This window comes from Microplitis demolitor, chromosome 6, assembly GCF_026212275.2.
Source record: "Microplitis demolitor isolate Queensland-Clemson2020A chromosome 6, iyMicDemo2.1a, whole genome shotgun sequence".
NCBI lineage: Eukaryota > Metazoa > Arthropoda > Insecta > Hymenoptera > Braconidae > Microplitis > Microplitis demolitor.
In genome coordinates, this window is record NC_068550.1 from 4,281,828 (window position 1) to 4,295,433 (window position 13,606).

At 26.2% G+C, this 13,606-nt stretch overlaps 3 protein-coding genes across 3 annotated transcripts; all 3 read left to right on the top strand.

Moving 5' to 3' along the window:
• Window positions 1-588: 588 nt before the first annotated feature.
• On the top strand, window positions 589-6,787 carry LOC103574112 (gustatory receptor 68a). The gene is made up of 9 exons (XM_008553477.2): window positions 589-767; window positions 1,117-1,231; window positions 3,495-3,566; window positions 4,223-4,312; window positions 4,412-4,761; window positions 5,259-6,154; window positions 6,237-6,308; window positions 6,538-6,627; window positions 6,728-6,787. Exons 6-9 carry the CDS (start codon window positions 5,378-5,380, stop codon window positions 6,785-6,787), a joined length of 999 nt encoding a protein of 332 aa, XP_008551699.1. The 5' UTR covers window positions 589-767; window positions 1,117-1,231; window positions 3,495-3,566; window positions 4,223-4,312; window positions 4,412-4,761; window positions 5,259-5,377.
• A 476-nt stretch (window positions 6,788-7,263) lies between these two features.
• On the top strand, window positions 7,264-10,402 carry LOC103573613 (gustatory and pheromone receptor 32a). The gene is made up of 4 exons (XM_008552772.2): window positions 7,264-8,242; window positions 8,742-8,813; window positions 8,893-8,982; window positions 9,335-10,402. Exons 1-4 carry the CDS (start codon window positions 7,304-7,306, stop codon window positions 9,386-9,388), a joined length of 1,155 nt encoding a protein of 384 aa, XP_008550994.2. The 5' UTR covers window positions 7,264-7,303; the 3' UTR covers window positions 9,389-10,402.
• A 1,907-nt stretch (window positions 10,403-12,309) lies between these two features.
• LOC103574128 (uncharacterized) lies at window positions 12,310-13,606 on the top strand. Its single transcript, XM_008553504.2, has 4 exons — window positions 12,310-12,746; window positions 12,812-12,883; window positions 12,948-13,037; window positions 13,408-13,606. The coding sequence occupies exons 1-4, from the start codon at window positions 12,390-12,392 to the stop codon at window positions 13,456-13,458; spliced, it is 570 nt and encodes a 189-aa protein (XP_008551726.1). The 5' UTR covers window positions 12,310-12,389; the 3' UTR covers window positions 13,459-13,606.

The following is a 13,606-nucleotide window of genomic DNA, read 5'->3' on the forward strand; positions in this document are numbered from 1 at the left end:
ATTGTGGGTGATTCCGAGTATTATAAGCAGTTGGGTTTTAACACAGTATGCATTATTGCTAAATAATATTTATCATCGGTTCAAAAGTATTAATGCAATGATTATAAAACTTGGTAATCTAAGTACAGAATTCGAACTAAAAACTGTATTCAAATCAAAAACTCCACTTAGTAAACCGATTATAAGAGATATTACAAACATTAATTATGTCTCTATGAAGCTTTGTCAAGTATGTGAAGATGTCGAAAATTTTTATGCGATCCCAACTCTATTAACTAGTATTTATTTCATTTTTTCAACTATAATAAGTCTGTACTTGGAGATTTCATTGATAAACACAAGTCATATCGACCTGTGCGCCATTTTGATTCAAATATCCTGTAGCTCGTGGTTTTCAATGGTCATTATAAATTTTATTACTCTTGTTAGTAATACTGTAAAAACTACAAGAGAAGTAAGTACTGTGACTTTAACTATTTAATATAATTCGATTTGTGATAATTTTTATATATTCAGTTCAAAAAACTGGGGTTCTACATTCATTTACTTCTAAATCAAAAAGAAGTAGACTTGAAAACTGAAGCAGCGGTTAGTTGTGTTAATGATTTTTAATTATTTATTTTTTTATTTTTAATTCATGATGTAATTTTGAAATTTTTGATATCCGTTTATTTTAGCTGATTGAACTTTCACATGACCTTTTGCACAGAAAAATTGAATTTAGCATTTATGGAATGATTTCACTGGACGGATCTTTTCTACAAGTGGTATTTAATTTTAAATTATTTAATTTTCATAATTATTTAAATTCAACACAGTAACTAAATATATAAGGAAAAGCGAGACATGACAGAGTACTCCTAAAAAATTTTTAAAAAATAATTTTATGTTCACTTCAAATTTTAGAGTGAATTTTATCATATTTACAGTTGAATCTTAAGCGACACTGTCCTTTTTTCTTCTTTTTACATTGCGTTGTGTCAATCATCAAAAAATATAAAAATGTTGTATTCACTGTCCAAATGCAACAAGAATTGAATTACTCTTTTGGCTATTCTGCTGCGACTCGCTCTTCTCAATGAGCAGTTGAAATAATTGGAAGTGTACTTATTTCAGATCCTAGGGACTATTATCACTTATCTTGTTATTCTAATACAAACTCACCCTCAATAATGAAAATCAAAATATTCCTCCTTATATATTCGAAATTTTCAAATGACATCAGCTAAAGGTAAGCATTACCATCAAAATTAAAGATAAATTTAATAAGCAACAAAAATAGTGGCCTTTTAATGTTTTTATATTATATAACACTAAAATCAAACTAAAATTTATAGGTTACAGGTAATTTATACTACCCACCGTATAGTACAGTAACTAACCGTAAAATGTCGCATTTTACAATCAAATTTCGTAATTTGCGGTTAAATTCCAAAACTTACGGTGAAATACTGTAATTTTTCGTGAATTACCACACTTCAGATCTACCAGGGAATATATATATTTCATTTACGTATATTAAATTATATAATATATAATGTTTTACATACATTTTTTATAATACAATAGATACATTTGTTCTGATAGCACAGTTTGCTTTAGCAAAAGTTTACTTTACAAAAGTTTCCTTGAATTTTTTATTGAATTTATATACAACTTGCTATACAATTTGACGTAAATTTACTACCCGAATTAGAAAGCAAATTTACTTTAAAAGTTGACTAAAAAAAATTGTTCATCAATTTTCAGGCAAATTTTGACATCAATTTATTGTTAATTTGACTTGAAAAATTGTTAAGTATTTTTTACCATCAAATTGTAGACATTTCTATGTATAAATTAGCTTGCTTTCTGAAATGATAAGAATGAACATTACTGACTTTTTTTTTCAAGTAAAAAGTTACATCTAAATTGATCTAAAATTAACCGAAAATTTTTCTTTACAACTTTTGCTATTAAATTGTTTGCAGATTCGGACAGCGAATTTCAGGCAGTTTTAATGTTAAATTACTGTCAGTTTCAAGCTAAAGTAGCTATTACGCATGTATCAGGAAATGGTACTTATGTAGTAATCAAGTTATATTATATGTATAAATATATACAAGTCATATATATGTGATAAATATATATGAATGTATTTATAATGTAGTTTATATATATATATATATACATACTGAATTTTAAATTTTACTCAACTAATTATCATATGAATTTGAATTTAATTTATGCAAGATTATCACTTAAGTGTCCCTGCACAATAATTAATTGAAAAGATAATATCCTTTATAAAAATATATCGTAATTAATATAAGTATACTATCTCGCATTCACATTGATAGCATCTTTCATGGATAAAAAAATTATTTCCACACTTGTCACAACATACATAAACACTTTATTGAGGGTTCTAGTCAATAAATTGCATCATGAAGTCTGAGCTTTTTTGCAAACGTATAGATGAGAAGGAACATAATATAAATTTACTGTTAAAACGTTGTTTATTTACATTAAACTTAATTATTTTCAAAACATTCGGACTAGCGCCGTGGAAAATAAATAATTTATTAATTTTCGAAACTAACTCTAACAATAATAATAAAGTATATCCGTTTGAAGTGTCAACGTGTGGAATTGTATACGGAGTTTTATTAATAATTATTACATTAATATACGGGACAGTTACATGTATATTCCAGCAATGGAATCAAAATTACTTTGATTTAGTTGTAACGAATATTGTAGACAGTTGTCTAATAACTTTTGGAATAATTGTTCTTATCATTGTGTGGACAAATTACTTTTTACAACAAAAGACGGCCGTGGATGTTTTTAATGGGTTATATAATATAAATAAGAGCTTACAAAATTGTAAAGTGTATCATTTAGAAACTGATTTTTGGTTCTATATTATATGTATTGGGAATTTTACTATGTGCTTTGTTATATTTACCGTTGAGTGGTTTGTAATTCCAAAATTTGCAGTTCCATTGTGGTTTGTACCACTTTCTATAAGTAGTTGCGTTTTGATACACTACACACTATTATTAAATATTATTATCCAATTACTCAAAAGCGCTAATAAAACGATCCTCACACTTGGTAATATAAATATAAAAACAATTGAGACACCGGTTCTTTCAAAAGTTTTACTTCAAGAATCGGTAATAAGTGATATTATAACTATTAGCTGTGCTAATGTGAAATTATGTGAAATTTGTCGTAAAATTGTCGATTTTTATGCAATTCCTACATTATGTATTATAATTTACTATGTTACATCAACTACTTATCATTTATACTTTACAATTTTATACTTAATTATAAAAAATGATTCTTTTGTGATTGTTTTGGACGGTGTCTTATGGGTTTTGTTCATAATTTTTACATGTGTGGCTTTAACGACTAATGTAACCAGAATCACACGCGAAGTAATGTATCTAAATATTTATACCATAAAAATATGTGTGTTTTAATTCATAATTTTTCTATTTCAGTTTAAAAATACTGTGTACCACATTGATTTATTTTTTAATCGATGTCAATTAGATGCAAATTCTAAAGAAATTGTAATATATACTTGCATATTGTATTTTACACTGAGAAAAAATTTTGTTTATAGTTTCCATGCTGGTAAGGGAACCGCAGCAAAATGAGACCACTGGACAGTTCGTGTACGAGAGGTAAAATGGGCCATTATTGAAGCCGTGTTGATTTATTGCGTAATTGAGTTATCGAAATGAACTTTAGTTGTCATAGATAAAGTTTCAAAAATTCGAGAAAACTGTTTTTGTTTTTAATTCAGACTCATTTTACCTCAAATTTAATTTTTCCAGTTTTCAGTGAAATAGTTTAGATAACGAAGACCTGAAAAAAGAAAAGTAAATTGGCCACACTGTCTAGACTGGTCAACTTGCTCTATTCCTTTCTACCAACCGTAATTAAATATTTGCCGCCGGATTTCCATATAAATATTCTCTGTGTCGATGTAGGAAATTTACACATATTGTATTGTCATTTTTCTTATTAAATACTATTATTATAAATTTTTTATGTGGTTTAGAAGCATATTTCCTATATCAGACAGCGATAATTTTAAAAACTCCTCAATCAGCATAGAGAGTATTTTTACACTGGCATACAAAAAATTTACAACTTTTTTTTCTCCGTGTATATGCAAAACACATTTGTCCGATTAAAAATTGAAATTTTTCTTCTATTATAGCTTGCTGAATTTTCTCATAGCTTAAGGCACCAACTTCCGGAATTTACTACTTACGGAGTGATAAAACTTGATGGATCTCTTTTACAAAATGTAATAATTATTTATCTTAATTAATTAATCAAAAGTAGTACAATGGATAAAATGTAAATTAATATCTATAATTACATCTTAATACATTATTATTTTCAGGTTTTCGGCTCAATAGTAACTTATCTCATCATTCTTATACAACTTCACTCTGACTGAGTGGTGAATTTAAAAACAGCACAGCATTCTACAAAAACACATTATCAATTCGATGATTGATAAATGCAATAATAAATTTTTTATTCCTGTGTTATTTATGTGGGAAACGGAAAATCGTTTACTATCTCGAAGACTTAACATATCGATTTGCCTTTTTAAATAGAAGAAGTTTTTGAGATGATAAAAGAAAACATTATTTTCCTTAGAAATTTCTAGAAGTTTATTTGGACTTAATATCTGAAAATTTTTGATATCTATGATGAAAAAAAAAAATTGCTTAGAAGTTTCATGAAGTAAGTTCAGAAAATAAAAGTTTTTCATACAGAAATTTAGTAACATATATTTTAAAAGTTTTCTAAACAATCGTTAGTAATAAAAATCTTTAATTAATAAAATTGATAATAATTAAATAAAATAAACAAGTACGAAACTAACATTTTATTAGATCGCTAAACCACATGATAAAATACCACTCATGGAAATTACTTTGTTAATAAATTTATAAAATAAAAAATTAAATGCATAGTTATCAATAATTATACTAATGGCATAATTAATATTAATAACAATATGCATGCATTGATTACATCTTTTGAACGATGTAGGTCAGTTAAATTCTAGTTTTTGCGTATAAAGACGCCATTAGATCTGTGTTCTGGATATTTTAATATTAATATGCAGCAAAAAATATTCTATAAGCGTGAAAATTTACAAAAACTCAGTCCATATTCATCCTCGAAAAGGATTTTATTTGAATTTTATTTTTATTTTTTTAAAATTATTGGATTAGCGCCTTGGAAAGTGGATTTTAATGAAATTTTTCATCCTAAAACTTATAATTATATCCGAATAAATCCACATGAAGTTTCAAAGCTTGGGATTATATACAATGTTTTTTTGATAATTACCATGGTTACATATATAGCATTTGGAATTGCATTAGGTCTATTCGATCAAGATTATGTAAGCTCAGTTATTGTAACGATGATTGATACAAGTCTCTTATCATTTGGACTCATAGTTCTTCTTATCATGTGGTTAATATATACTTCACAACAACGCAAAATCGTAAATATACTCAATAATTTGTACAATCTACATAATCGTTTGAAGAAATGTACAAGATATAAATTAGAAATCGATTTTTGGTTATATATTATAACTTTCAGCAACATTATAATATGCTTTACTATATTAATACTTGAGATACTTACCGCTTTAAATTATACAGCAATATTATGGGCTATTCCGTTTATTATGGGAAGCTCTGTTTTAATGCAATACGCACTATCATTGAATGTTATTATTCAAATTTTAAAGAGTATCAATAAAGCAATTTTCAAGCTTGGAAATATTGATACAGAAGATAAAAGTGAAACATTATTTTTCTCGAAAGTTTTAATTGAAGAATCGATTATCGAAGATATTAATATCCTCAATTATTCACACATGAAATTGAGTAAAATTTGCAGCGAAATTTCAAACTTTTATGCAATTCCAACATTATTGACTATAATTTATTTTGTTACAACGACAACATATAATTTTTATTATATGATACTGGCATTAATTACGAACGGTGATGAATTTTTGTTAATACTTTGTATAGACTGTGGCACATGGTGTTTGGCAATACTTACCGAATTTGCTGTTCTGACTACAAGTATCACCAGAATCACACGTGAAGTAATTTCTTATAGGAATGACTATAGTCATTCGTTTCTAAATAAAATTATTGTTTTTATTAAATATATGTTTGTTTTTTTAGTTTAATGATACTTCACACTGCATTTTTTTACTTTTTAATCGATGCAAAATGGATTCAAATACTAAAAATACGGTAATATATACACTGTAAAAATTCGGAAGTTAATTCGCAGTGAATATGGATTTTATTTAAATCCGAATTCACTCCGATCCAGAGTTTTCATGTTAAAATTTACTCGCTTCCGGTCAATGAAAAATCATCTGGTTCGCATTCACTCCGCAAATTTTCTACAGTGTCCATGTGATATTTAACTAATATAATACTATTTCTATATATTGATAATTTTTTTTTGTTCTCGTAGCTCAGTGAATTTTTAAACAGCCTATTGCACCATCATCTGGAATTTACTACTTACGGAGTGATTAATCTAGACGGTTTTCTATTACAAAATGTAATAATTATTTAATTCAATCAATTAATCATAAATAACTTAATGAAGGTATTGTTAAGTAATTTTTATTATTTTCATTTTGATAAATTATTACTTTCAGATTTTTGGGACAATAGTAACTTATCTCATTATTTTGATACAATTTCGTCCTTACCAATAAATTATAAAAGTATTATTATATTTAAAGTTTGCCGTCATTTGGATGTTACAAATTGGTTCTGTAATATGTTAAGATGTATTAGTCTGTCACAAGTTGTTATTTTTTTATCAGAAATCCATCAATTATTTTTGAAAAGTTTTCGAAATGTTTCAGACTTTGATTTAAAATTTTAAATTATTTTCGCGGGAAGTTAGCAAGTATTTTATTTCAATTTTACACTATCATTAAACAACATGAGAGAGGTATCACTCAATGAAATCGCGATATAAAGAAATTTATGAAATTAAAAATTAATTAAGTGAGTCGTGAATAATTACAATAATTGATAAGCCAACATTTATAACATCATGCATATGTTGATTATATCATTTCAACAATGTCAGTCAGAATACATATGTCTCTAGTAAACACGAATTGTAAATTGTGTTCTGGTAATTGTGTGATATCACGCAGCTAGAGCTTTTCTATAAACGTAAAAATTTTCAAAAATACAATTTATATTTAACATTGAAAAATATGCTATTTTACTTTAATTTATTTTTCTTCAAAATTATTGGATTAGTGCCTTGGAATACAGATATTTATCAAATTTTCAGTAACAAAATTCATAATTATCAAATTTATCCATTTGAAGTTTCAAAATGCGGACTTATTTACAATGTTTTATTAATGATTACTATGTTTACATACACGGCAGTTGGATTAATGTTAGAACTATGGGAGCAACATTTCATAGACTCAGTTATAGTGAAGACGATTGACAAAATACTTAAGTTATGTGGGATAATTTTGATCCTGACCGTGTGGTTCATTTATATTTTACAACAAAAAACAATCGTGGATATTCTTAATAAATTGTATCAGATAAATAATGGTTTGAAGAATTGCAAAAAATACAAATTTGATACTAATTATTATATATATTTTATAAGTTTTGGTAACATCATTATGTGCTTCAGTGTAATATTACTTGAGTTTTTTATCGATTCAATAATCACATTTTTATTATGGGCTACACCTTTTATTGTCGGAAGTTCTGTTCTAATACAATACACATTATTAATAAATATTATTCTTCAAATTTTCAAAAGTATTAATAAAACAATTCTCAAACTTGGTAATGTGAGAACAGAGAATGAAATAAGAACATTATTTTTCACAAAGGTTTTAATTGGAGAATATATTGTCAGAGATATTAATATTCTTCATTATTCACACATAAAATTAAGTGAAATTTGCAGTGACGTTTCAGATTTTTATGCATTTCCAACGTTATTGACTATAATTTATTTCATTACAACGGCAACCTATAATTTACATTTCATGATAGAATCATTAATTACGAACAGTGATCAAGTTTTGTTGGCGCTTTATTCAGTCTGCAGCGTATGGTTTTTGGCAGTATTTGTCGACTTTGCAGTTCTGACTACAAGTGTAACCAGAATCACACGTGAAGTAATATATTTGATCATTCGATTCTAGATAAATAGTTGATTATATATCAAGTGCGCTTGTGTGTGAGACGCGTGCGCGTTGTGACGATTGACTACTAGCTGAAAGTGAAATTGTCAACACAACGAGCGTCTTATATGGAATTGTACTAGATATATACATCAGTTTTTGTAAGAAATACCCGAAAAGTATGCCAATGAGTGACTATAAACGGCAGGTAAAAAAAGGAGCTTGAAATATGATGAAAACTATCGTCACAAGATGGCGTGATGAGTTACTTAGATATTTTTTGCACGTTAGCTATAGTGCATGCAACTAAAAAATAATATTTTTTACACGGTTAACGTCACAAATTGAATGATTAGGTATGTTTAGTATTCACTGTGTTGTGTATAATATTTTTAGTTGCCAACTAAATTTATAGGCGCTTAATGGCATACATTTCGAGTAAATGTGTTTTGAAAAAATTATTTAAATTAAATACATATAAATTTAATTTCAGTTTAATCAAACTTCGCATTGCATTATTCTATTTTCTAATCAATGCAAAATGGAGTCAATTACTAAAAATGCGGTAATATATACATGTCATATTTAATTAATATAAAACTATTTTCGTATATTAAAATCTTAATAATTTTTTTCTCTCGTAGCTAGATGAATTTTTAAACAGCCTATTGCACCTTAATCTGGAATTTACTACTTATGGAGTGATCGACCTCAATGGTTTCCTTTTACAAACTGTAATTACACTTATCCAGAAAATTAAAGGAACGAAAAATTTTTATAAATTTTTTAGTGATTTTTGGAAGGCTGTATTTTCGTGAAAAATGATCGTATCGAAAAAATAAAAAAAGCAAATTGAAGCTCGAAATATCTAGTTTAAAAATCTTTCAGCCAAATAATTTTCGAAAAAAATTTCCCCGGCCCCGTAGTTCCAAAAAACAAAACTAAAAAATTTAGAAAAATTTTTCGTTCCTTTAATTTTTTGATAAGTGTATTTTGAAATTAATCATAAATTGTGTAATGAATATAGAGTAAATTAATTTCTTCAAGTTTCATTTTGATGAATTACTGTTTTTTTTTCTTTTTCAGATTGTTGGCACAATAGTAACTTATCTCATTATCCTTAGTCAATTTCGTTCGTAATAGTAAATTACAAAAATTTGGAAAATTCAAAAGTGCTCACCTTTAACGCCCATGTAGTGTATCAATAAGAAATTTTGGGAAACCTTGTCGCTATATTTCCCTGCATATATAATTCAAAATAACTCATTATCTGAGAATTAATTATATGATGAAAAAAGAAGAAGAAAAAAAAGGTCAAATTTGGTTTTTTCAACTCAGCCTGTTCTGGAAAGCAATTGCTTCCGTTTATTCAAAAACTGACAAATGAAGAAGCTTGACAGTTTTTCGAAAATATAAGTTGATAGTTACTTTTGTTTTTTAACTTCCCGCTAAGAAAATTGAACATTTTTTTTTTTTAAAGTTTTCTATTATTAGAGAGTAATAATACATTTTACTTCGATAACAACCTATTAATAATGACATAGAAAATTATCAGCTAGAAATATCTTTGTGAATGAATCAATAAAATTAAAAATGCAACCAATATCGTGATTAATTATAATAATTGAATAATCAACATTAGCAATGACATGCATATAATCTGATTGAATCTCTTTACTCATGCAAGCCAGTCAGGATCAGTTTTTCACTTGTAAACACGTAATGTAATGTCCGTTCTGGTTTCTGTACATGTAATATCATCATGCAGCAAAAGCTATTTTTTGAACGTAAAAATGTGCAAAAATACGACTTATTATATCTATCACTAAAAAATATTATATTTTACTGTAATTTAGTGTTTTTCAAAGTTATTGGATTGGTGCCGTGGAAAACAGATGTTTTTAAAATTTTTAATAACAAAATTCATAATTATCAAATATATCCATTTGAAGTCTCAAAATTCGGAGCTATGTACAATGTTTTTTTGATAATTATTATGTTTATATACATGTCAATTGGAATAATATCAGGACAATTGGACCAAGATTATATAGACTCAATTATAGTGAAAACGATTGATAAAACTCTCAAGTTATACGGAACCATTTTGATGCTTATCGTGTGGTTCATTTATATTTTACAACAAAAAACAATCGTGGATATTCTTAATAAATTATATCAGATAAATAATAGTTTGAAGAGTTGCAAAAAATACAAATTTGACAAAAACTATTGTATATATATTATAAGTTTTGGTCACATCATTATGTGCTTTAGTATATTATTGCTTGAGTATTTAATAGATTCATTACTGACATTTTTATTATGGGCTGCACCGTTTATTGTTGGAAGTTCTGTTCTAATACAATACGCATTATTAATAAATATTATTATTCAAATTTTCAAAAGTATTAATAAAACAATTCTCAAACTTGGTAATATAGATACAGAGAATAAAATAAAAACAATATTTGTTATAAAACAATATTTATAAAAATTAATTATTTTGAACTACTCATATGTATCATAATTATCAGTATTTTAAAAATAATATGTTTCGCAATTTTCAGTTCAAAGAAACTTCACAGTACGTTTGCTTACTCTCGGATCGATGCAAGAATGATATTAATACTAAAACAGCAGTAGCTATTGTTTATATATTATATACATACTCATATACAAAACGATTATTTAAAATAATTTTGAAAAATTTTTTATAGCTAGATGATTTTTTACGTAATCTAATGAGCAGAAATCTGGAATTTACCACATATGGAATAATCAATCTCGATGGTTCTCTTCTGCAAAATGTAATGACTAATAATTAAATCAATCAATTTTACGAATTTGAGTATATTAAAAATCATTTATTTATTGATTATATTTTTTTTCAGGTTTTCGGCACAATAGTGACGTATCTCATTATTCTCATTCAATTTAAATAAACTAGCCTGTACACATTTGCAGGTTCTCAGTTTTTACCTTTATTCTTATCATACTATATGTTCTGTAGATTAGAACACGATAATAAAATATAAAAATTAATAGTTATAACCTAGAAATTTTTTTTATTTTGTTGTACCTTATCTCAAAAATTAATACGCTCCTAATTTTGTCACTGTCTTTTATAAATTTTTAAAAATATATATATAAGCTTTATCACTTTCATTTATTTTCATTATAATAGATGTTTTCATTCAGCAAATGAACAAAGTAATAGTTGATCAAGATTTTATCAAACCTAAAGAAATTACCATCATTAAACTAAACGACTATCATTGTAAACATTGAAAATTAATTTTAAAAAGTAGCATTATATCAGATGTTTTTATGCCGTTATGGAATATATAATCATGAAAAATAACATTCATTAATAATATTGATCGTTGCACTTAATAAAAGTATGATTCAGTCAGAAACTTTTTTTCCATCGAAATATAGACTTAATCATCGTCTGTACAGTTAATAAATTTATTATAAAAATATTTGTGCATTTGAAAAATATTATTTACAGACGTAATCAAAATTACTAATTACATTAATTATGTGGAGACGTTATTTATTTAACTATCATTTACTTATTTTCAAAATAATGGGGCTCGCTCCATGGAAAGTGAACATTGCCAAAATTTTTGAGCAAGACAATTACAAAAATAAATTAGTAATTTTAAATATTGCTTCTAATTACGGATACCTTATTAATATCTTATATATTATTGTTATATTATTGTATATAACAATTATACTGGAATTGAATTTATGGACTCTAGAGATAGAATTACAATTTTCAAAAATTGTCGAAAAAAGTTTAATAATATTTGGATGTATAAATGTCATTACAGTTTGGATAATAAATATTTTACGGGAAAAACTAATTGCAAAAATCATAAATGAAATTAAAATAATAGATAATATTTTAAAAATATGTAAACATTATAATTTTGAAAATAATTTTAGTATGAATGCTATGTTTTTAGTGAATTTTTTGTTTTCGAATTTTTCTATCTGTCTTTCGTTATTTATTAATTTATCTATTACATCTCCAATTTGGATTTCTGCGAGTGCTCTATGCACCTGGGTTTTAACACAGTACGCATTATTATTAAACACCATCTATCAACGATTCAAAAATATCAATGTGATGATTATCGAACTTGGCAATATAAACACCGAAATTGAATTGAAAACATTATTTGTAACGAAAAGTCACCTTAGTCATTCAATTACTGCAGATTTTTTTAACATCACTCATGTTAACATGAAATTATGTGACATTTGTAACAAACTTTCCGACTTTTATGCAATCCCAACATTATTAGCTATTATTTATTTTATTGCATCGTGCACATTCTATTTGTATGTTCTGTATATATCATTGACTAATGATGCCCAAAAATTTCCTTGTATTTTAGTGCATATACTTTTTGCCATGTCATTTTTCAAGATAACTAGCAATTTTATTGTTCTGATAACTTGTACTGCAAGAATAAAAAGAGAAGTAAATAGTATGTTAAAATGTGTTGAATAGAAATTTATATTTTTTCACTATTTTTATTTGTTTAGCTTAAGAAAACGGCATATTTTGTTCATTTAATACTGGACCAGAATGCAGTTGATAAAGAAACTGAAGAAACGGTAATTTTTGAAAATAAATTTATTTATATTTTATTTATCATTTATCAAATTTTATTTGTTGTAGCTTATAGAATTTTCACGTGACCTTTTGCATTGCGATTTAGAATTCAGTACTTATGGAATTATTTCAATTGATGGATCTCTTTTGCAATTGGTAATTAATTTATAGACATAATCACTTTTCGTACTCCTTGACTGTGTCCCATTTTTCTTCCCACTTCTTTGATTTTTCAAAAAAATATTATAAAAGTTATTTTCACCATACGTGCACCGAAAGTTTAATTTCTAGCCCAGTTTAAAGGGAAGAAAGTCGTACTTTTCTCCTTTGATAAATTATGCGAATGACAAAAATACACGCATGCGCCATTCTTCCCTCAAACGGAGGCAAAATTTTAAACTTTCACATACGGGTCTGGGTTAAAATGTCTAACTTTTCTTCCGTGGTGTGTAATATACTATTAATACTTCGTTGTTACCCTAATGATCAATTAATTTATGTTACTTATTGGATGTTTTACTTCTAGATCCTTGGAACTATCATAACGTATCTCGTTCTCTTAATAAAAACTTATTGACTATGTCACATTATAGAAATATAATTATTATGATTAAGATTAAATTTGGTGTTTGTAGACATCAATAAAAATAGTGAATCAGCTTTATATATATATTTCAATCACATAAAATATTATTTATCGAAATAAAATATATGAAAATTTTACA